Source organism: Perca fluviatilis, chromosome 11, assembly GCF_010015445.1.
Source record: "Perca fluviatilis chromosome 11, GENO_Pfluv_1.0, whole genome shotgun sequence".
Classification (NCBI taxonomy): domain Eukaryota; kingdom Metazoa; phylum Chordata; class Actinopteri; order Perciformes; family Percidae; genus Perca; species Perca fluviatilis.
Genome location: NC_053122.1, coordinates 28421562 through 28446425, shown reverse-complemented (window position 1 = coordinate 28446425; position 24864 = coordinate 28421562). Strand labels below are relative to the sequence as shown.

The 24864-nt window shown below is 39.2% G+C and overlaps 1 protein-coding gene across 1 annotated transcript in view; it reads right to left on the bottom strand.

Annotated features, from left to right (window-relative positions):
* The window catches only part of clstn2a (calsyntenin 2a), a 199879-nt gene that overhangs the window by 27120 nt on the left and 147895 nt on the right, over positions 1-24864 (bottom strand). The window contains exon 10 of the mRNA XM_039815057.1: positions 6332-6494. Coding sequence (XP_039670991.1) covers positions 6332-6494 — 163 coding nt within the window. The remainder of the gene's footprint in view (positions 1-6331; positions 6495-24864) is intronic.

Sequence of the window (24864 nt, the reverse complement as noted above, 5' to 3'; positions counted from 1 at the left end):
CTATCCAAAATATTAATAATAAGAAAACTATTCATATAGCTGATCTACTGCAAGAGTTTTTCAAGGAAATGTGATTTCATTTCATATTGCCTTTGTATTATATTTTATGTATTTTTTTTCTAATTATATATTAAGTGACCTTTTTAAATTTGATATATATATTTTAAAATGTTATTGTTATTATATATTTTTTTTCTTTTTTCTTTTTTACTTTATCAAGTAAGGTTGTAATGTTCCCTGGTTGGAAATTATGATTTTTGTGTATGATGCCGAATTGTTCAAATACTGTGCAACATGTTGTTATTGTTATTGTTATGCAATAAATATTAGGTAACTTTACTGGAGCGTCCCCGGCTGAATAATGGTCTGGCTTTCCTTTTACTGATGGTTCAAAAAGCTTTATTATCCTTTTGTAGTTTGAAAACATTCCTTGAAAACAATTTGAATATCTTGAACCACCGTAAGAGTTGAGAAAATAAAGAAAAACTAAATACTTCTAGTTTACATAAAACACGAAGTGTCTTATTTAACCCTTCTCCCCTTAAAGACAATCTCCGCTTGAGTGTTTTTATGCTGTATGTATTTAACTTCCCTATGTACTAACTATTAGCAGACATCAACATAAATTATAATGAAACATCGAATTAATATATAAAATGCTGTTTCTTTACATACACTTCACTGTAGTATTTCACCGTGTCATGTGACCTTACGTTTATGGCAATATGCTATTGCTAGCTTCGCTTGCAAACTTTGTAACGTTACTCTCCAACTTGGCAAAACCATAAAACGGCACACTACAAAGTTTCTCAAGATACAAACAATATTAAATGTAACACTAACATACCTTGTTCCCCTAACCATAACAGCCAGGTGCTAAACAGTACAAATATATGCTTTGCTTCGTCCTCGACACAACAGCTCGACACTTTCTCGTTTGAGTCTCGTTTATTTACATCCGGTTTCGGACTTTTCAAAAGAAAAGCATTAGCGTCAGAAAACGACTAAATCTAAACAATAATTGGGTCATCTACATTTGTTATTGTCATTGACACAGATTATTGGTATTTTTGTTGGCCTTAGAGCCTCCCTTTTCTTTGAATCAGAGCACCAGCCCACTTTGTCACGTTTATCCCCTGGAGGATAGGATGCCAACCATTTTTAATCAATAATCATGTAAACAACATTACAGCATCATGCGTTTCAAACAGCAGACACTAGAATCAGTTTATCAGATTCATCATCAAGCTAGGTGGCAGTGGGAAGTTAGACAAAACTTGTCCCATCTTTGTCACAACGTGGCTCTCCACTCAGCCCAAGAGCCTTGTGTGTATGCGCAGGGTTAGCTTAGCCTCAAGTCCAAAAACAAACCGGTGTAACAGAACAGAAGTTATTTGTCATCCTCATTTCACTAACTGTGACTGTTCTATGGTGCAAGAGTTCAAAAGCTCACACCTTGAAGCATTCTTACTATTTTACTTCATGGAGAATATTTCACATTCAGACCACATACACAGCATATTTACACATTGCGAAAAAATGATATGTTTTTGTGCTTTGATGATAACTGAATACTAAAATGCAACGCATACACGCATAGTGTATAAGATTATGTATCAGCTCCAGAAAACAACCTTCTAGAGCAATTCTGTATCTTTATAACAATTAAATTGTCTATGATGTGTGCTTTTTTTTCCCAGCTGAAACAAAACATGCTGTTCATGGAACACTGAGGCTATTACTGTATAAGGATTGTGGCATCCCCACCTGATGTCTAATGTCAAACTTGCAAACATAAAATAAAGTGATTCATTAGACATTTGTTTTGAACAATTTCATGTGGAACAAGTGGAAGTTGGCCATGCATTATTTGAACAGACATGACACTTCAGGTCTTTGTGCTAAAGATGGTGTAAGTAGGGGCACAGTAAGACATTTTCCATCACCTCCCTTTCTATCCCCATGTAAAAATATTCTGCCCTTTAGTCTCCTCCTTTATCTCTCTGACAAATGCACCGTTGAAAGGTTATCATCAGTGTCTTTGTGATTCAAAGGCTAAGTGCGAACTGAACTGAACTTTTGGAGAGCTTGCATTTAAATGTGCATAAGTGTTTTTTATAGATTCATAAAAGAGAGAAAGGAATAAAAAAAAGAAGAGAGGACACGTCACATGTTGCGGGGTAGATCTTGCATACACATTAGTTGTGCATTGCCAGCTCTATCTCCACAGCTCTGTGGAGTAAGGTCTGGCTACACCACACATACATTCTAGGATAGGAGAAAAAACGGCCTGGATTGTTTGCATTTCTTTTAAACCAATCACAATCGTCTTTGGCGGCACTCAGCTCCGGACGCAGCGACGGTGGCTCTGCAAAATAGTCTCAGGAAGGAACTTGTTTTGGTGGAACATTTGCACCCCGCAAAAGAAAACGCCCCATACAATATTAAATTAACAGAATACAGTAACGTAAACTATTTAAATGTGCTTGTTAAACGTCATTTACTTTTACCAGGTTATCGCCGTGTGTACTTCCTCCATAGTAAATCCCCACCAATCGGCCCCAAAACGTCCCAATTAGAGAGTAAATGCCATTAACATATTCTTTGTAAATCTTTACAATCATTCCCAAAAGAACCAAGGAGGACTGTCTTCAGGGTTCGTACACCTTTCCAAGGTCAAATTCAAGCACTTTCAAGTTCCGTCTTAAAGCTTTTTCCAGCACCTTACACCACCGTAAAATATATACCAATATATCAAATATTTTGTTGTGTTTTTGTCACATTAAAAGAGATAATGCTATAAACAGCCAACACTGTTTCGTAATAGCAGAAGGATCAGATATTTAAGCAAAACACAAGTTTTATTTTTCAAAATGTATCACTGTCTAAGTAGACTTTGCTATCTAACCTGCCTGATTCAATGTAAAAACAATTACCCCAAACAAAATCACTCGGCAGGTTCACTTCACTAACCCTGAATTATCACCTTTAAAATGTTTAACCTCTTCATGGTTTATAACATAACACAGAGTAAGACAGCTATGAGGAGCACTAAGAAGAATGATCTGAGCCAAATGACATGCGGCTGGGTCATTCTGGGTCAAAATCCAGGAAAAAAGGTGGTGCTACCCTTAATGTCAGTCTTCTCACACTTTTTTTCCCAAATCTAGGGCATGCCGTACAAACTTGTAATGGTTCAGTCATATTGACAGGTTTGTCTTCCAACCTACAAAGTTTGGGCTGCCTATGAATTAATGTCCAAATATTGCTTCCCAGATAATGTGATTTTCAGGCTGTAAAACTTCAATTTCATGGGCTAAATATGAAGCCTAGGATTTGAACAGAAATATTTTACAGGCCTTGGTTTTGGGACACATTCTTGATATAGACTAGCTTTGAACAAAATCTGAGACAGTGCAACAATTCCATTTTAATCCAGAATACTGACAGGCACCTCTGGGACTTGCACTATTTCTTGACTTTGCAGTACTTGCTTTTAATGTTTATTTCCTACATGGCAATAAATCTGGTTCTAACATATAGGATTTTCATTCAAAACGTTTAAATCATTATTTCTGATTTGATGCAATATGAGAAAGTCCTACTGCACTTATAAGTAATAAGATTTAAGACATCCGTTCTGCAGAATGTTAGCCTGACAAGCCAGACCCACATCAAGATGTTGAGTCTGGGAACTCACCATTGGCAGGGCTCAATCCGAGGGGCGGGATAAACAGTTGCCTTTCAAATTCCCTCTGCACGTAATAGGATAGTGCTACAACCAACCAGAGCTACAAAGAAGGTAGCGGAGCTAGTTGATAGATTAAACTTTTGCCGTATCCGGTCGGCAAAACTCCGAACACATCTTCCTTTTTAAGAAAGACTTCAGTGCCGTTCTTTGTTCTTTTCTCAAAGAAAAGCTCAACTCCAAGTCTTCCAGAGTCGCGGCAAAAGCCGATTTGAAAGGCCGCTGTTCCCAGCAGCAGCAGCCATAAGCCTTCCCACTGACTCTATAAACAATGTGATTGGCCCGGCCAGAGTTTGGTTTTTCCAGCACACACACACAAACACACACACACACACACACACACACACACACACACACACACACACACACACACACACACACACACACACACACACACACACACACACACACACACACACACACACACACACACACACACACACACACACACACACACACACACACACACACACAAGTGTGAGGTCCAGGGAGATATATATGATTATTTTTGACTGGATTTGTGTTTTAAGTCAGTACATCTGTGTATAAATATTTGAAAGGTTTGATACATAGGTTTTCAAGGCTATGACTTGTCATACACAGGTGTACAAAATAACAACACTGCTGCATTTCATTAAGATGTTCCAGCTCCTTGGCTCTTGTATTGTACGTGGCATGCTAGCTTAATGGAACAGAGCCATAATTAATATTAGAATAATGTGCTTCTCCTGCTTTGACAAGTCAAAATGAAAAAGCTCTAGTGGATTACTGTTAATGTGAAAACAAATACTGTGCTGTGCTTGTAGAAGTCTATTAGGAAATTAAATGTGACTTCTCAATATTCACTGTGTGCTAAAATACTAGCAGTGTCCTTAAACTTTAGCTGTTAACTGTTTGAAACTTACTGAAAATCTATTATGTTTGATGCCCTTCATTATCAACATACCTCAGGCTCTTGATGTGCTTCGTTAGTGAAGTATTTTTATACTGTAGTGTAAGAGTTGCTCTGACTTTTCACACCCACTTTCCTGTTGCACATGAAATCGGATAGCAAACACACATTTCCCATGCAAACAGCTTGTTTCTACAGAAAACTGCTTTAAAAAAAAAAAAAAACTCAACAACAACCAAACCCTTTTCTTGTTAACCTTGTATGGCGACACATCTTCTTTGCTTTCAGGGCAGCGAAAATACAGTCTGAATGCCTTTCATTCCACATGTCTCATCATTATGTTGTTGATTGTGGGGAAAAGGGGATGAAGAAATGAGAGACTCTGAAAGGCAATCTTGCTCGCTAATGGCCTGCAAAGTTATCAGTTGCGGCTTAGTGAAGCTTAAAGCGGCTTCATTGGGATGTAATAGCTGGAAAAGTTGTCCTCCATTCACTCTAGCTAATCCTTCCTTCAGGGCTTTCTCTCACAATCAGAGATACGTGGAAAGAGGCAGAACGAGAGGCCTGTATGAAGAAAGGAAGAAAATGATGACGACCAAAAGAAAATTGCAATCAGGCACAGGATGAAGAGAAATTTAAACGGCAACCAAAATGCCATCAGGATTGAAGCTTTGGATGATGCTGCTCAGTGTTATGAGCGTGATTTAGGCAAGCGGCAGAGCGGATCACTGCTGTCTCATTCTGGCCTCCTGTAAAGCACTTGTGTATAATTATTCAAGTCATAAACATGGCAGCGGGGTTGGTCTTATTCATTCCAATGTGATCACTGCTTGCTCCCTTTCCCTGCCGCTGGAACTGACACGCAGAATTTCCTGTTTGATACCCACTCCGCTCGTGCCTCTCCATTTCAAAGAAGAAATACTCGCAGCCCCGGGGCATAAATCTTAATCTTTATTTATCTTTACAGAAATCTCTCTCTCCCTCTCCCTCTCCCTCCATTTTCAACATCTTTGGCTGTTGTGTCTCTATGTTCATGCTGTTTCTCTGTTATATTCCATTACACATTATGCATTTGTGTCCACAAATTTAAGTTATAGTGTAAAATTCCATATAATTTTATATATACACAAAACTGCCAAAAGAAAAAGAAAACAAATACACCTAAAAACAAATAAAGGGAGCAAATTAGGCCCTAGATAAAAAACAAAGAGTCTTTTAAAGCCAGCACAATAGCATCAAATGCTCTCTGGCATAGATTCTGGAACATTCTTCCAAAAGACCTTCCCTCATTTGATGTTTTTTTTATTTCTATGTGTGCAATACTACAGCAGTTTAACGATCAATAAACCAATTATGTAACAGAACAACCGACAGTTCTTTTAAATGAAACGATAAAGACGATGTTTTTTCCTGTACTGGCGTGACTCCATTTTGTAAAAATATAGGCCTATAAATAAGTAATTTCTTCATTTTATGTGGAGGATAGAAACACCAAAACTGCAAGCTGAAAAGACGGCTGCATATAAAGCAACTGTCAGATTATATAGTATAGCTGTAAACAATCCAAACAACACAATTTAATAGCATTTGTGTTCCATTCCTGCCTGATTTCAGCTTCTGTAATGCCTTTGACACTGTGTATATGGATAGAGACACACAACACACACACACACACACACACACACACAGACCTTGCCAGCAGGCGCCCACAGTCAGCTGCGTATCAATCTTTGCGGTGTGGATCGGCCAGTCATCCGTCACCAGGTAGGGTTCATAGGTCACACCATCGACAAATAGGGTCACTGCAGGAAACTCCACGTTGATCACATAATAGTGCCATTCCTTGTCACAGATCTGTAAAGGCGAGAGAGAGGTTATGTTATTAAGCTACAGCACTTTCTGCTATGTGTCCACTTCATGCATTCAAATTACAAAATATTCCTCGTTATCTTGTACACAAAAATAGGGCAGCTTTAAAAATACATTACTCTGGCAACCACATCTCTTTTTGGTTTTTTTTTTATTTAGGTTAGGAGCATTTTTCCGTGGAGGATTATGTTTATAGGGAGGCTGTTATGAAGATGATGTTTACTCCATGCAGCTGAAACCGAAGGCGCATCCTTGAGCGCTCCCCCGGCTTTCTACCTTTAATGAAAGAGAAGCAAGGAATTCCTCTCCTCTTCCCTGAATCATTTGCTCCCTGTCGTCTGTGTAGCTAATGAGGTTTCTGTCTAATGAGATGTTTATTAAAAGGCGCGAGGCAAGTGACAAACACGGCTGTGGAGGATCCGAGTGCCACGTAACTTTTATTAGCCATCACAAGCATTCTTCCATTATTTAGAGAACCTGTAAGGACACAGCCTGTTCTCACTCTTTCTGCCTGCCTCTCTACCCACCACAAACAAACTTTCTCTACCTGGGCCACAACAAGATGTTAACATATCTGCTACTTTGCTTTAGGGCTACAACTAACAATTCTTATTGATTAACCTGCAGATTACTTCCTTGATTATTCAATTCATTATCAATAAAATGTCAGAAATTGAAAAATTCCCATTATAATTTCCCAGAGCCTATGTCAACACATTATTTGTTTTTGCAAATTGCCACATTTGAGAAGCTGGAATCGGTGACATTTTGGCAATTCTGCTTGAAAAATGACTGAAACGATTAAATAATGATCAGATATAGTTGAGGATAAATTTTCTGTTAATTGACTAATTGTTTTAGCTAAATTGTTTACTGTGAAGCAGACTTGAGCAATAACTTTTGTGTGGGTTAGAATTCAAGCCCATTAAGTCCAGTGGCTGTTAAAAAAATCAAGAATAATTAAACTGTGCTTCTGTGATTTGCAGTCAACTTGCAGGGAACCTAACCTGGCTGGCTGGGGCCCTCCTGTGTGAAGTTTACTTTTCATATTCCCACCGTGTTTACGTGCACCTTGAGAATGTGTTTTGCCTGTCTATCTGCGTCACTCTGCATTCACTTCATGTGGGATGGAAGGTAAAGATGTGAATGATTCCCAGGTCTTGGCTTAAGAGCATTCTCGGGACAGGACAACTCCAGCTGGGGCCCGTTTCAGGAAGGAGGTTTAACAAACTGAGTCTAACCCTGAACCCTGAGTTGATTTACCCTGAGATGGGAAACTGAGTTTTTGGTTCCAGAACATCTGATTTGAGTTAGATTAATCAACTCAAGAGTAGGTTGACTCAGAGTGCACCACCACTATAAAAAGGCAGCATGAATGGAGCCATGGTACTACGATTCACCATGGTAACAACCACACACAAAAAAGAAAATCAGTTGGCATACTTTACCCCTCTGGAACTGGAACTACCAATGTGCACATACAGCGAGTTTGAACATATATTTCGTAAAAAAAAGCAACACGGCTGCTTCTGCAAAAGAATTGCCGTGGAAGAAAATTGCTGCTTGAGTCAATGCGTAAGTTACACAGTGAGGAAAATAAGTATTTGAACACCCTGCTATTTTGCAAGTTCTCCCACTTAGAAATCATGGAGGGGTCTGAAATTGTCATCGTAGGTGCATATCCACTGTGAGAGACATAATCTAAAAAAAAAAATCCAGAAATCACAATGTATGATTTTTTTAACTATTTATTTGTATGATACAGCTGCAAATAAGTATTTGAACACCTGAGAAAATCAATGTTAATATTTGGTACAGTAGCCTTTGTTTGCAATTACAGAGGTCAAACGTTGACCTTTGAGGGTCAGAATTCTAGCTGATAGACAGGTGTTCAAATACTTATTTGCAGCTGTATCATACAAATAAATAGTTAAAAAATCATACATTGTGATTTCTGGATTTTTTTTTTTAGATTATGTCTCTCACAGTGGACATGCACCTACGATGACAATTTCAGACCCCTCCAAGATTTCCAAGTGGGAGAACTTGCAAAATAGCAGGGTGTTCAAATTCTTATTTTCCTCACTGTATATAGTGTATTAATTTCATATTTAATCATAAGTATAATATTACTGGGGAAAACTGGTAGACGCTAGTGATATGAGGACAGATAAGGTTATGGAGCCTACATATTTGATGGGTTGTGAAGAAAAACAATACCGCTCAAATAGGAAGTTATCTGGAAATGAAAATACATCTAGTCGGGCCTCAATATCATCTCCCTGAGAAGTAATACAGCTGCATCGACGGGATCATCGACGAAAGGACATGCCATGCTCGAGAAAAAAAAAAAGATTTATAGTCTGCCTAACATGATTAATAAACCAACACTGTTTTTTAATTCATGCCGATAAACTGCGCTAAAATGCGTCTGATACAGACTGAATGAATGAATGAGGAAATGAAAGAGCGCTGTGTCAGAGGGAGGATTATTGAAGAAAACCTGCTCCCGACCAGGTTAGGTTCACAGATTCAGTTACCATAGTAACTGACTCTGAGGTTAAGTTACCTCACTTTCAAGTTACCTCACTTCATCCATAAATCTTGGCCCATCTGTTTGCATTCTCAGGCACGTCCGTACTTTTAAGTGCCTAGTCGAATATGCTTTACAGTTGCAATTATGACATTGAAATAATTTGACAAGTCTGTAAATAGCTACAGGAAATAAACTGGTAATCACGGTAAGTGTGATATGACATGATTTCAGCATGTGCCTTGTGGTTGACAGTTTAATAAAACATAAATTTCCCCCACTGTCTAAAAAAATAATAATGCAGATAATAATACACACAAAAAAATTAGTAATTAATACATAAAGCAGTTATTGTTGTGAAGTTAGCCCAGATTAAAATCCATACAATAATCACCACCTTGTGCCAAGAGGAGTAAATAATAAAATGATTCTTGACAATTTCTGCCCCTCAATTGCGTTTTTTAGGGGCATTCTAAGATTATATTAGGGTATTTTTGCCCTTTGCCCTGCTTATTTTCTGACACTGCCCTGAACAGCATTAACAGGTATAGAAAATGAATGAATGTAAGATAAAAATGACTGCACTCTTAGCACCCAGGGTGCTGCGAAGATGCATGTCATATTATGTTTTAGATGTTATATGCTGTGTAGGGTTTAATAGAAATGTCCTGCTTTCAGTTCTTTGACCAGCCCAAAGGATGAATGACAACACTGCATGGGGTCCTGAAATCAACAGCACATCTGTGTCAGAGTGCCTGTTATCTGAATCACAGATATTTTCAACCTACAGTAAACAACCTAAACTGCAAGTGTACTTCCTTTTAAAGTGATATTTACAGTTTTAAAAACGTTGGCAACTTGGTGAAGTCTTAAAGGATTCCTCACATTATTGTTTCCCCTCTCATGGCCAATGCATCTGTTTTTCTGTAATCAGTCTTGTGTGAAGGATTTGGTTGAATAAACAGCAAACATCAATCTATTTGCACTGAAGTGGAGAATTTCTGCTAATTTGAGATGCAGAAAGAGAAACCGAAGGAAAGGATAAAACAGATTTTCATTTTGTTATTTATTTCTATGGCTCAGTGGCCATGCACGCACGCACACACACGCACATAGTTTATTCAAGCTGTGATATAAACTAATGGGGTTGAGACCTTTGTTAGAGCAACCAGGAATCTCCAGGGATGTTCAGTTTAGAAAGTAGAGTCTCACACGAGTGTCAAGGGACAGAAATTCCCAGAGGATATCCGAGGCTCCCCTTCCATCAAACAGTATCACATCTCTCAGTAGATACAGGCATAAATATGCTTAGTTACTATGCTTTTTTATGGATTGCTTCCTTATACGGCCACAGGTAGATCTGAACCTCACCATTCAAGGCCTAGATTCATCTGCTTTTGGGTCAACCTACAGTTTGAATAGTTAAAATATTAAGAGCAGAATAAAAAAAAACTATGTAAAGAAGATGAAGGTATTACTTGCTCCGTTTTTCAGACCGCTGTACTGCATGCATATTGAGATATCCCATGATTTCAAGCATGCATTATTAACAATGACAGTATGTTTTATTTTCATCAGCTCATGTTCTGGATTAGTATGTGTACTGGACTAGACAGACAGAATGAATTTGCCACTTTCATTTAGCCGCTGGCTGGCTTACTGCCTGCGGAGGTCTCTGAAAAAGATAAACGCTGAAAAGTAGAATTACAAGAGGCATGTGATCGTTTTGAACTTGCTGGACTTTGACATTAGTTACAGCTTTCTTGGTTACACTTGATGTTTTTCCAGCTATCTTTTTGGGCTCCAATAATGCTGCCAGAGCTAAATAAAAATCTGATACAAAAACTAAATAAATAAGTGTGCCGGAAATAATAAAGGTTTATTTTGAAGTATATCAGCCACTGTAGGCCTACCATAATTATAAATAATGATATGGTATATATGTACATACATATATATAAATACAGGCTCAACATTAACGGTTTCCCTTGGCAACCAAATTGTGACAAGTGGCAACCTAATCATCACCCCTGGTTTCCTCTGTGGCAACCACATTATTGTAGCCCACTTTTTTCTTATACTGTATTTTCATTACAATAAATAAATCATCATTGATGGCATTCGAGCATATGCGTTGCGGATGTTTAAATTTGTGTTCTGATTTGTTTACTACGTCCCCGCTGTCAGACATAGGCTAATTGTTATATTTTCCATCTCTGTCTGCACTATTTTTTCCCCAAAAAGGACACAGTGAATAGGTTGGTCAACAGAGCTTCAAACCATACTGGACATTTAGTTTTGTGTGGTCTAACTAATAGAACTCCTACCTGATGTCATCACTGGTCTCATCTCTACGTGGTGCCATCGCCGACCTCATGTCTGTCTCATTCACTCCTTGCCTGTGTTCTTCTCCACTAAGACATATTGTCAAACAAACATTTTGTAATAGATTTTCCATATTAGTTTTTCCATATTAATAATATTAAGAAATTAATCTGTTGGTATCAAGTGGCTCCCCCTAAACTTCCACCTAATGTTAGACCTACCTGTTGCCTTCCCCTGTCTTTCCTGATCCACCATCCTCACACCTGAATGAAATGAACTCACTATTAAATATAGCAGCCTCAATTCAATTCTTCAATCAGCCTAGTGATGGCATCAGATAAGACAACTATTATGCAGTAAGGTTGTGCTGCTGTTGAAATTACATTCACATTTTGGATTTTAAAAAGTAAAAATAGGGAGAGCCACAGACCTTTAAAGAGAGAGATGTGACCCTGTAACTACAGCTTCCATGTCACCCAACAAACGTAACTATAGCCTGTATATGTCTGACAGCTAATGGTAAAACTAAATATATGCATGATTCCATGGTAAACCAGAGTTACTGCATTAGTTATGTTTTCCAGATTATTGTCATCTATTGTATATGCTACCTTATATTTTCCAGTTTTCAGCTCAGCAACCTCGGTTTTGCATATTCTAAGCTAGCAGTGAACCCCCATTTGGCTGCTACATTCCCAGTGTTAGCTAACGCTAGCTAGTCTGTTAACAAGAATATTTGCAAGCCTCCAAGCACAGACGTCACACTTTCCTGTTGCCTTTCACCATCCACTTATTTAACTGCGGTCACATCCCTTGACATGCTATCTCATTTTCCCTCTTTCGTTTTCTATTTTTAGGCCCCGACAGCTTTTTTTGCTGACAACTCACTACTGTACCTGCTCGCTCAGCGCTCACGGCACCCCCGCTCGCGATATTACAAATCCTACTATGGCCAAGACCCGCCCTTCAATAGCCCGGGTCTTGGCGTGACCATAGTAGGGAGCGCCCCCCCGCTCCCTCTTCTACAGTATGTCAACATTCTATGATGGAATCTTATGAGATAGGGCGACTACTCTAGCCTGTTAGTCCTCTACAATGGTAACATTGAGGAAATGCAATAATGATTTAGAAACGCACAAAAGCAGCTACATATGAAAATGTTTACCATCACTTCGGCGCCCCACTCTTGCGCCACTGTATATACAGTACAGGCCAAAAGTTTGGACACACCTTCTCATTCAATGCGTTTATTATTTATCATGACTATTTACATTGTAGATTCTCACTGAAGGCATCAAAACTATGAATGAACACATATGGAATTATGTACTTAACAAAAAAGTGTGAAATAACTGAAAACATATTTTCTTATATTTATATAATATATAATATATTATATTTTAGATTCTTCACATTAGCCACCCTTTGCTTTTTTATTAATAAGGGAAGAAATTCCACTAGTTAACCCTGACAAGGCACACCTGTGAAGTGAAAACCATTTCAGGTGACTAGCTCATGAAGCTCATTGAGAGAACACCAAGGGTTTGCAGAGTTATCAAAAAAAGCAAAGGGTGGCTACTTTGAGGAATCTAAAATATAAGACATGTTTTCAGTTATTTCACACTTTTTTGTTAAGTACATAATTCCATATGTGTTCATTCATAGCTTTGATGCCTTCAGTGAGAATCTACAATGTAAATAGTCATGAAAATAAAGTAAATGCATTGAATGAGAAGGTGTGTCCAAACTTTTGGCCTGTACTGTATACATAGTTCTCCTCTGCAACAGTGTAACAAGACAATGAATGCCAAAACACTGTAATGAGCCAGTCCCCGAGCAGGTTGCAGACCTGCTTAGCATGAACACAATCACCAGAGGAGTCCCGCAACAGAGTGAGAGAAACAGCAGCCGAGGCAGAGCCTCTGGAAGGAACTTGTTTTGGTAGAACATGTGTACGTTCAAAAGTTGTTTTAGTCGTGCAACAGAAAACTCAGATTGGACAGATAGTCTAGCTAGCTGTCCGGATTTACCCTGCAGAGATCTGAGGAGCAGTTAACCATAGTCCTCAGAAATACACCAGAGTTTAAAATTCAAACAGAAAGAAAGCAAAAGGTGACGGACATCCGGCTGAAATGAGGGACATCCGGCAGAACCTCCAGCGGCACCTCAACAATCCTGGAAATGAAACGTCGTCGATATAGACTATATGCCCCTCCTAATGTAGATACATTTTTAAATACATTTCTTCATTTTATTTTGGACTTCCATGCAACACCAAAAAACTGAATATTTAAATTATTCTCGATGAGCATAGTGATAATTTTTGCTCTCCCACTTCTAAAGTTAACTATTTCTACCTTTTCAATGGATTAAACCAATTTTGTTGTAGAAAATGTCAACAAGATTTCCTCCATGAAAACTTGTTATATTTCTTCCTTTTTTCACTCAGAATGCTACAGTGTAGTGCAGATCATACCTGTCAAGTTTTGGATTTGAAAATAAGGGAAATTTTCCGGTGCCCACCTCGAGCAGTCCTACCACCCCAACCAAGCTCCAGTATCCCTTACATTTTAAGACAGGTGTACAAGAAAGCTAAAATCACCACTTGATGCAGAATGCTGAAAACATTTACAATTTATAAGATTGCTTGTCTTTACATTTATAATTTAATTTTCATTCCACACATTCTTTTCAGTTCATATTGGTTTTCTTTTACAGTTTTTCTTTTAATTTCACATAACTTTTCTTTAGTGAGTTATTGTACAAATTTGTTGCAGACTTTGCATTCTTTAAGACTGTTTTGGAAGGAGTGTATTTGTGGGCTGGGCCAGAGTGGTTCATTTTACATGAGAGTAGAGCGCAAACAGTTCTGTTGTCTAACGTCCTCCTATTCTCTGTAACAATCTTTCGTACCATGCTAAACACCCTTTCTGAACTTGCATTGCTATGGGGAATGCACAGTAAAGCCTTCATAAGTTTTGGCAGCGCACCGTCTCTGTCGTAGCGTCCATCATCCGTCTCTGTTTTTTTTCTTCTTTTTTTCCCCGCGTTGTCACTCATCATCTGACCTCACACACTAACCTCGCGACAACTGCCACCTACAGTACCTGTAGTAGGCTACTGCACGTGGCAGTTATCGCGAGGCTAGTGACAGAGCTCAGATTGGGAATGTTTTTTTTCTTTTTTTTACTCCGCTTGGGCCCGGGGTATTATTATTTTTTTTAATAACGCAGGTTAAAATACGGGAGATTTACAGGAAAATACTAATACGGGAGGACGGCGGGAAAGAAGGGTAAAATACGGGACTTTCCCGGCCAAAACGGGATACTTGACAGATATGGTGCAGATTTGTGCACTAATCGAGCAGACGTTCAGGTAATGCAGCCTCCCTGGGGCTGGATCACTGAATTTAGTCAAAGATTAAAAACCTCAATTGAACAAGCCAAGGACAGCAAAAACAGAAGATGCAGGGAAACATACCAGAAATTAGACATACATGCTGGATCTTTAAATATTATAACTTGCACAGAATAAGTTCTTTATAAGTATGACCTTTTTCTTTTCTGTTCCTTTTAGGACACATTGTTTGGTGACACCATGTCATCCCCAGCATAGCTCCACACACCATCAACCTAAGCAGAAGTCTAATCAGCAGGAATAAGTGAAAACTCGTGTGAGTGTGTTGGATTTTTATATAGACGCCCCCCCCCCCCTTTTAATTTTTTTTTAATTTTTTTTTTACAGCAGACATTTTTGGCTCGTCATATCAGGAAAAGCTAAGGTGTAATAGATGACATTAAAAAGACAGCATTCCAATAAGGTATTTCTGGTATGGTGCATGCTCGCTTTCTGGGACACTTAATGGAACTAAGCCCAATGGAATTTGTTTCACCTGAGCTTTTCCTACTATGACAAGTCTGCTGTCAAAAAGGTGTGTTATGGAAAGCTGATGGCCAGGAGAGGGGGTTTACTCATCCTACAACTCCAAATGAGGGTACACAATTCCTTCTTTTTATCTTCTATTCATTTTGGAAAATGCTCTCTCCCTCAAATATAAGACTACACAATCTCCTTCTTCAGGTTTATTGATAGATTACGTCCTTGTTTAGAACTGTGTTGGACAGGATCAATGACTGTACAATTGGTATCCAGACACTTTCTGATCATTCCTCTATTAATGTAACCATCTCCTGTCCTCATAAAGATTCAGATTACAGATGCTGCCTAAATCCTACCTTACGGAGACAGATTCCCTTTGTTGAGTATATTGCCATGCAATGGCAGTGTTTTATTGCTGGGAATAAAAACACCAGAGATAAGCCCGTCTATCTTCCACGGCGTATTTACGAGAGGCCATTACCTATTAAGAAAGAAGATCTTAAGAGCCAACTGGACCTAGAAAACACAATACAGTCTTGAGGCTGAATTTAGGTTGTCACCCAAAGGATCCCTGGCAAACAATTAGACGCTGCCTGCTCTGTGTTAGACCAACTACTAACAAGGAGAGCAGAGTCTTTTGTGTGGAACATAGGTTATATGATTCAGATAATAAACGAGATTGGCTTATAGTGCATATTGCCAGAGGGAAAACCCAACGCAACCCCTTATTCACCGACAGCGATGGGGCATTTTGAATCTGCTGACATAAACGGAATAATGAGGACATTCTGCTTGTTACTGGGAACCCCTTTAGTAGGGCCGAGTTTATTTTGATGCATTAGTGAGGTTTGGGATGGGAGGATACAACCTAAACATAATGGTGTTCAGATCTGTTTTATGTGACAGCGCCTGACAGGCATGCCCAATAAGACCACTGATCTTGCTTTGGCATTAGAACCACGACTTTATCATACTTTTTTTCTGATGTAAAGGGTATAATGATTATTATAACGATTTTGTAATGATTGGTGCATGAATATATCTTGGATGCTGACATTATTATGTTGCTGTTCTCTCGTAACATACTGATTGCTTACTTTCTGTGAATTTAGCATTCACAAGATATTTTCAGGAAATCCAAAGCTTTGCCTTGAGGCTGCCACTACCCTCCTTTCCTCATCTGTCCTGTTCCATACACCCTTTGTCTGAACTACTTTCTTCTCTTTTTCCTCCTCCTGCTATCCCCACCTCCACCTCATCCCTACTTCCTACAGTTACTTGCACATCTCTTCTCTTTCCCTTGTCATCGCCTTTGTTCCTATTCATATTCCTCACCTCTCCTCTGCCGCTGTTGTGCCACTGCAGTACTGATGCAAGCCTATTATGTGTCAGTGTGATGGTAGGGAATGACGAGGAGAGTGAAAGAAGAAAACAGTAAAGGAAAGAAAGTAAAAGAGCTTCGATATCATGCTCAACAGCATGTACATAAAACACGTCTTATTCCTGTTAAGCACAAACTTAATGTAAGAGGCCGTATACTGTCATGCAGGCCATGTAACACTCACAACTGTACGGAATAACGTCCCAATGGAGGTTTGTATTAGTTGAAAAGAAAATGCATGTAGAAATTGGATCAAGGGTTTAACTATTAACCAGGTTTCAGAGTATGTTGATAAAGGCAGAATATCTGCACGACCCGGTCTCACGCCAGGTCTCATGGCAGTTCGTGATATGGTAACGTTATTGAATCTATCGATTCGTGGACAGGACACGATAATGCTGTTTTTTTTCGTGTGGTGATTACGAATTTTAAAGCAATGTATTTCAATGGGAAGCATATTTCGTGATCACAGAAAGATGAGTAGCGATATTGATAAGGCGAAAGTCCGCGCTGGGAGGTTGGTCGGGGTGGCGGATGGGTCAAACAACACAGGACTTTCACCCCGGAGACCAGAGATCGCGTCCCGCGTGTTGCAGTTCCTTTCCGCGTTATTCTCTTCCTAACCACAACCGTCCTGCTGTTGTCGGCATGTCCTGCGTGTGACGGTTCTTTTCCCCGTTCTTCTTTTCCTAACCACAACCGTCCCGTTCTTGTGTCGTTTCATTTCCCCGTTGTTGTGTGCCCCCCCGGCGGCGGGGCCGCCGGCGGGGGGGGACCCCCCCACGGGGGGGGGGCTTTGCGTTTTGTTTCCCGTTGTTCGCGCCTGGGGATGCGCCCGGGGATCGCGTCCCACATGTGGCGGTCCGTCCTGTTGTTGTGGCCGGCGTGTGGCGCCTCATTTCCCCGTTGTTGCATCCCCCAGAGCAGGTTAGAAAATTGTGACCTGTACACGTTCAAAATTCGTGATGTGTACATGAAATAAACGTTAAAATCGTGACCTGTACACAAATCAATTAATCAAAATAACGTGACTATTTCATCTGCAAGATATAGTCTTTGGACTACTTGCACCTTACTACATAAATATCCTCAGGAAACACAAAATTGCTTTTACTACTGTTGTTTATCCCAATTCTAAGGTCTACTTTAAATGTATGTTTTGCTGCAGGATTTTTGAAATCGCCGTCTGTTTGAAATGAAAAGGAATTCTCAACACTTATTTAAGTTTCACCTTTAAGGTAAAGGCGGGAGTTAGAAAAGAGACATGCAGTGAGGCACAAAATTAGAGGGGTTGAGATAGAGTGAGAGAAAACAGCAAATACCGAGATGGACGAAACAAGCTGTCAATACATTAGTATGCTGACGGGATGCTTATGTTACTCAGCAGGTCTGCATGTAATGGCATTAAGCCCCCTGCCTCTTACACACACAAACACACACTCTAGTCTCACACTGCAAAGACATATATACATGTAGTGAGATGCAGCAGCTCTATATTGAGGAAACACAAAGCGCCCAAAGCGCCCAAAGTACACCTGAGCTCTCAAATGAGGTCATTTGACAAATAGAAGCTAGAAAGCAACACACACACACACACACACACACACACACACACACACACACACACACACACACACACACACACACACACACACACACACACACACACACACACACACACACACACACAATGTATACGCTGGAGGCGATGCTCAATATCTTCTCTGTTGCTCTTTGTCTTTTTATGTTTTTCTCTCACAGAAAAGTGAAAAATGTTTCATCACTGCCAGTTTGTGCTCTTTTACGCTAAGTATGCTGCATGCTGAGTCCTTGTAAGGGTGACTTGCAGAATTAGAGTGATTCATAGCAAACAACGTCAATCTGGAAAAGTAAATAAACACAGCAATGCCAGAGAACACATGATGCTGACTGTAAGAAATTATGGATTTGTGGGAGTCTTTCATACAACAACAAAAAGTGCCACTGGCGATGGTTTTGGAAATGGCCATCTGACCTTTACAAGATCACTTTAATATTTCTTTTAAGACCTGTGTGGTGAACAGATATGTCCTCTTGCACTCCATCGCTGCATTCTAAACATTATCAGCATTGATACATCACAAATAACTTTAATTGAACTGAAACATTCATCGGTTAGTCTCTTGTGTTTGAGGTGGAACTAAATCACTGAATAGGCACTTCAATCTCTCCTGGTATCTACAGTATCACAAACATGAGCTCTCACACACTCTCACAAACACATGCCACTAACACCATCCAATTAATCTCCTCAAAAACAAAGGGAGGCTTCTAATCAACACAGGACAGAGAACAGGCCATGGCACAACAAGCATAGTAATAACAGGCAGATAAGGCAGATAATCTTACAGTGGGGCAAAAAAGTATTTAGTCAGCCACCAATTGTGCAAGTTCTCCCACTTAAAAAGATGAGAGAGGCCTGTAATTTTCATCATAGGTACACTTCGACTATGAGAGACAAAATGAGAAAAAAAATCCAGAAAATCACATTGTAGGATTTTTTATGAAATAATTGGTAAATTCCTTGGTAAAATAAGTATTTGGTCACCTACAAACAAGCAAGATTTCTGGCTCTCACAGACCTGTAACTTCTTCTTTAAGAGGCTCCTATGTCCTCCACTTGTTACCTGTATTAATGGCACCTGTTTGAACTTGTTATCAGTATAAAAGACACCTGTCCACAACCTCAAACAGTCACACTCCAAACTCCACTATGGCCAAGACCAAAGAGCTGTCAAAGGACACCAGAAACAAAATTGTAGACCTGCACCAGGCTGGGAAGACTGAATCTGCAATAGGTAAGCAGCTTGGTGTGAAGAAATCAACTGTGGGAGCATTATTAGAAAATTATTAGAAAATGGAAGACATACAAGACCACTGTATGTATGTGATCTCCCTCGATCTGGGGCTCCACGCAAGATCTCACCCCGTGGGGTCAAAATGATCACAAGAACGGTGAGCAAAAATCCCAGAACCACACGGGCGGACCTAGTGAATGACCTGCAGAGAGCTGGGACCAAAGTAACAAAGGCTACCATCAGTAACACACAACGCCGCCAGGGACTCAAATCCTGCAGCGCCAGACGTGTCCCCCTGCTTAAGCCAGTACATGTCCAGGCCCGTCTGAAGTTTGCTAGAGAGCATTTGGATGATCCAGAAGAGGATTGGGAGAATGTCATATGTTCAGATGAAATCAAAATAGAACTTTTTGGTAAAAACACAACTCGTCGTGTTTGGAGGAGAAAGAATGCTGAGTTGCATCCAAAGAACACCATACCTACTGTGAAGCATAGAGTGGAAACATCATGCTTTGGGGCTGTTTATCTGCAAAGGGACCAGGACGACTGATCCGTGTAAAGGAAAGAATGAATGGGGCCATGTATCGTGAGATTTTGAGTGAAAACCGCCTTCCATCAGCAAGTGCATTGAAGATGAAACGTGGCTGGGTCTTTCAGCATGACAATGATCCCAAACACACCGCCCGGGCAACGAAGGAGTGGCTTCATAAGAAGCATTTCAAGGTCCTGGAGTGGCCTAGCCAGTCTCCAGATCTCAACCCCATAGAAAATCAAAACATCACTGCTCTAGAGGAGATCTGCATGGAGGAATGGGCCAAAATACCAGCAACAGTGTGTGAAAACCTTGTGAAGACTTACAGAAAACGTTTGACCTCTGTCATTGCCAACAAAGGCTATATAACAAAGTATTGAGATTAACTTTTGTTATTGACCAAATACTTATTTTCCACCACAATTTGCAAATAAATTCATTAAAAATCCTACAATGTGATTTTCTGGATTTATTTTTCTCATTTTGTCTCTCATAGTTGAAGTGTACCTATGATGAAAATTACAGGCCTCTCTCATCTTTTTAAGTGGGAGAACTTGCACAATTGGTGGCTGACTAAATACTTTTTTTCCCCACTGTAGATGTTGTATGGACAAACAATGAGGGTGATTTTGTACTTCAACATTCAGTCACGACTATAAAACTCTGACATAAATGATAAATAATGGGGGCCTCCAGCTGTTCCCAGCGGTGTAATTGGTGAAATTGGAAAGTTTATGGTGATTCACAACACGTGATCCGCCCGGTCAATAGTACAGTTGTCTTGGATTCTTGCCAAACAGCTTCCAACGCAAATACATCTTTGGTCCTTAACTAATCTTTTTCAAATCTCAGATCTGAGAAATCTGAGAAAAATACTGTGTATTTGTCTTAACTCTTAACCTTCTGTTACAATAGATTTTTAAATACTCTATAAAAGACCCTGCTGTGAGTAAATACCGCCTCATGTGTAATGGTTTAAATTAATGCCACATCACACACGCTTGTTCTTTATCTTACTAATGTACAGTATGTGTGGCAAACTTAGAAAGCTGTTTAAGCTTTAACTGTAGGAATAGTATCAAAAGGTGCAGACAGGGGAAAATGGCTTCTTCTTTATCGACTTTTCCCTCCCTCCTCTGCTTTGTGTGCCTTTGTTTGCATGTTTGACCGATTCCTACCATCTTCGGCTTACAGGACATTCAAAGAATGAATCCTGATTTGTATAGGAACCTTTTGACTGTGGGTGAATATCTTTTAAACCGCTGTACTGAACTGATAGGTTCATTAAACTCAAGGACAGTAAATGAAAATAGGCATCCTATATGTATGTATGTGTGTGTGTGTGTGTGTGTGTGTGTGTGTGTGTGTGTGTGTGTGTGTGTGTGTGTGTGTGTGTGTGTGTGTGTGTGTGTGTGTGTGTGTGTGTGTGTGCGTGTTCACATATACACTCCCAAAATAAGTGATCTCTTGTAGATGTGTGTGTGAAGGTTTCTGTCAGATGGGACATTCCTTCAGTGTGTTCGATCAACGTGGAAAATGGAAGCCTCTTTTTCTCACCCTCTCTGCCAGCTTCCTTTCATCCCCTTCTGCCTCTCCCCTCTCGGGATGAGAATTGCAAAATCAATAGAGCTAAATGGAGTGGCAGTGGAAGCCATTGAGTGTGCTTTCTAAGTGATGGAGGAACAAGGACAGTAAGAAGCTGTGACACCCAACAGTCCTCTCCTTTCTTCCCTTAATCCACTACACTCTTTTTACAACAGTCTGTTACTCGGTGAGTTTGTCTTCATTATTAACCACAAGGCACTGTAGTAGCTCTTACCCATTACCTTTTGTTTAGTAGTAGTAGAAATGCTGAACAAGAAAGTATTGATATGTAATTCAAATAGTTACTGCAGAAAAACAATGTATAAAGTAAAGTAATAAAATCACAACCTTGATCAAATTAAAATTAATTAACAAAATCAGAGGAAATAAGGCCATACTGTATATCACTCAGTTTAGATACAACACTTGCTTACTTCGCGAGTTTTATTTATTAAGGAAGTGTCAAGATCATGATCTCTTTGACAAGAGAGACCTAAAATTAATCACATCTAAAAATATTACACTGTATTATAATCAGGTACTGTGTATCTGCAAAGCTGTTTAGCTTGTTGAGCTAAAATATATTTTTAAATCACAATTATATGAATTTATACTGTATGGATCTATATTACTTTTTATTACCAAGTAATTAAAACTACTGCTTTGTATTTCTCTGAATTCTTTGAAGAAATTAAACTCCATAACATCAAAAAACGGGTAAAAACATAGGCCAAGATGCACACATGTAACCAGAACTTAATAAACCTTTTTCACAGCTGACGTTTCAGGTGTGGCAGAAATCCCTGACCCATTTGAGTGTCGGAATATTTAGTGAGAAACGTATCCGCTATACAGTGCCATCAACAATTCTATATATAGGATCAAAAGAAGTAGTGCATGGCACTACCAATCCCCCAATGCAATGCCCTTTATACAGTAGATGCAAAAATGACATATATGTCATATAACACTACAGTACATCTGTGAGTGATGCTCACTATAGAGTAAACTATTGAGTGAATGAGTAAACAAGAGAGTTATTTCTGTTTGCATCTACAAGTGTTAAACTTTACAGACCATTTAAATAGAGCTGGGCAATATATCGATATATCAATATCGAGATATGAGACTACATATCGTCTTAGATTTTGGATATCGTAATATTGTAATATGACATAAGTGTTGTCTTTTCCTGGTTTTAAAGGCTACATTACAGTAAAGTGATGTCATTTTCTGAACTTACCAGACTGTTGTAACTGTTATATTATTTACCTTTGCCCACTTAGTCATTATATGCACATTACTGATGATTATTTATCTAAAATCTCATTGTGTAAATATTTTGTGAACGCACCAATAGTCAACACTACAATATTGTTGCGGTATAGATATCGAGGTATTTAGTCAAAAATATCATGATATTTGATTTTCTCCATATCGCCCAGCCCTACATTTAAAAGTAATTTTGTTCTTTTTGCGGATAAAAGCTAATAATGGATTTAAGAAGAATTTCAATGTATCTTATGAAATCCAATTGACAAACCACAACCATATCGTTGGCGTTGACGGTCCTCAATTTAAAATAAAAGAATATTTTAAAAGATGCATGTGCCTGCATTTTCACTTCATTTGTACAGTCCACAGGAACCTTCTCCTATCTTAAAAAAAAATAATATTATATCTGAAAGGGCTGCAGCAGTTTTTAAAGGCACTGTGCTGACTTTTCTTTAACGTAAAATCCTGTGTGCTGCTCCAGGGCACACATCAGTTTTTGATATCAGTTTTTCAGATTCTAAATTAAGTTGTTTCTTTCTATACTCACCATTTTGCACCGAGACTCAACAATAACAGAGGCCTAAATATACACAAAAAAGGAGGCAGAGACACACGTTTCTCTTTTGGCAGTAGCCTGGAGTCAATAATGCAATCCAGCTGCAAGACATGTTTTCACAAAAATAATTCTTCAAACCAGTTTCCCTAAATGTACTGCTCTTTCAACCTGCATGTAAAACCAATATAGTGGTTAGCTGCACAACATGTTCAAATATGCCGGAAGTCACTACCATAAAAAATCATATTAGGCAAAGGTGAGTACACCAAACTGCACTGTACTGTACACATCACAGACTGAGGATCACAGAGTTGGTTTTTCCTTAATTCTGCCCAATTGTGCTCCTATGATGATGTCCCTTCTCTCATTAACCTCCAGTATTTTAGACCAGTTTCCATTTATGTTTAATGAGAGTCTGCAGTGATTTGTACTGGTAAGTAACTCATCACATATTCTCTTTGACGGCACTACAGTACATGCTTGCTCCATGTGGTCCTTCACAAGATCCAGCTCAAGGAGCAAATAGGATCCCCGTTATCTATGTACTGCATGTGTGTGTGTGTGTGTGTGTGTGTGTGTGTGTGTGTGTGTGTGTGTGTGTGTGTGTGTGTGTGTGTGTGTGTGTGTGAGAGAGAATGAGAGAGAATAAGGGAAAGAAGCGAGACTGAAATAGAACTGAGTCTTGAGGTTGTTTGCTTGTTTGCTAAGAAAACTCAGCAGTCTGCTACTTGGCTGCCCTTCTCTTTGTCACATCCACGTCTGTGGGTCTCGGGAGAAAAAAAAAACACTGGACTGAAAAAAAAACACTTTTCAATCTACCTTTGACCTAGAACAAACAACCACCTGGTTGGAGGGTACACAGCGGCACCAGCAGAGATAAAGCAAATGCACTGGGGATGTTTGCATGCACACAAGAAATGACAGCGTAACACAAGCAACCTGAGCCTTGTATGTACTTTTTCCATGCGAGATAAAAAACATAATAAATTGGATAAATCCAAAATAATCAGAGTAGACACACTGTGACAGTTTGTCTAAATCCGTTTGGTTTGTTTCTTTTTCTATATGGGGTGCCAGCCAGGTCTCTCTCCTGACATCTAAGATAGTATAGTATAGTTCAAGGTTTAGGTCAGTTGTATTTTGTATGTTTAGTTTTGGATCTAGGTCAAATCACACAAGCGCGCACATATACAAATGTACACCCTATACACATTAAACAACGAAAAGATAAACCCAACAAAACACAATGCACATTCCAAGGTTCAAATCAAAGTTCATATATTTAACACAAAAAGTAAGCAAAGCACTCAAAGTCCCACAAGAAAGAAAATGTATTGTCCAAGTTTCCAAAAATGCTGATGTATGGCCACACAGCCATGAGCACACATACATACAGGGCACAAATACAAGTCTCTTATAATCTGCCTAGTGAGCAAAAACTCCTAAGAGCTTG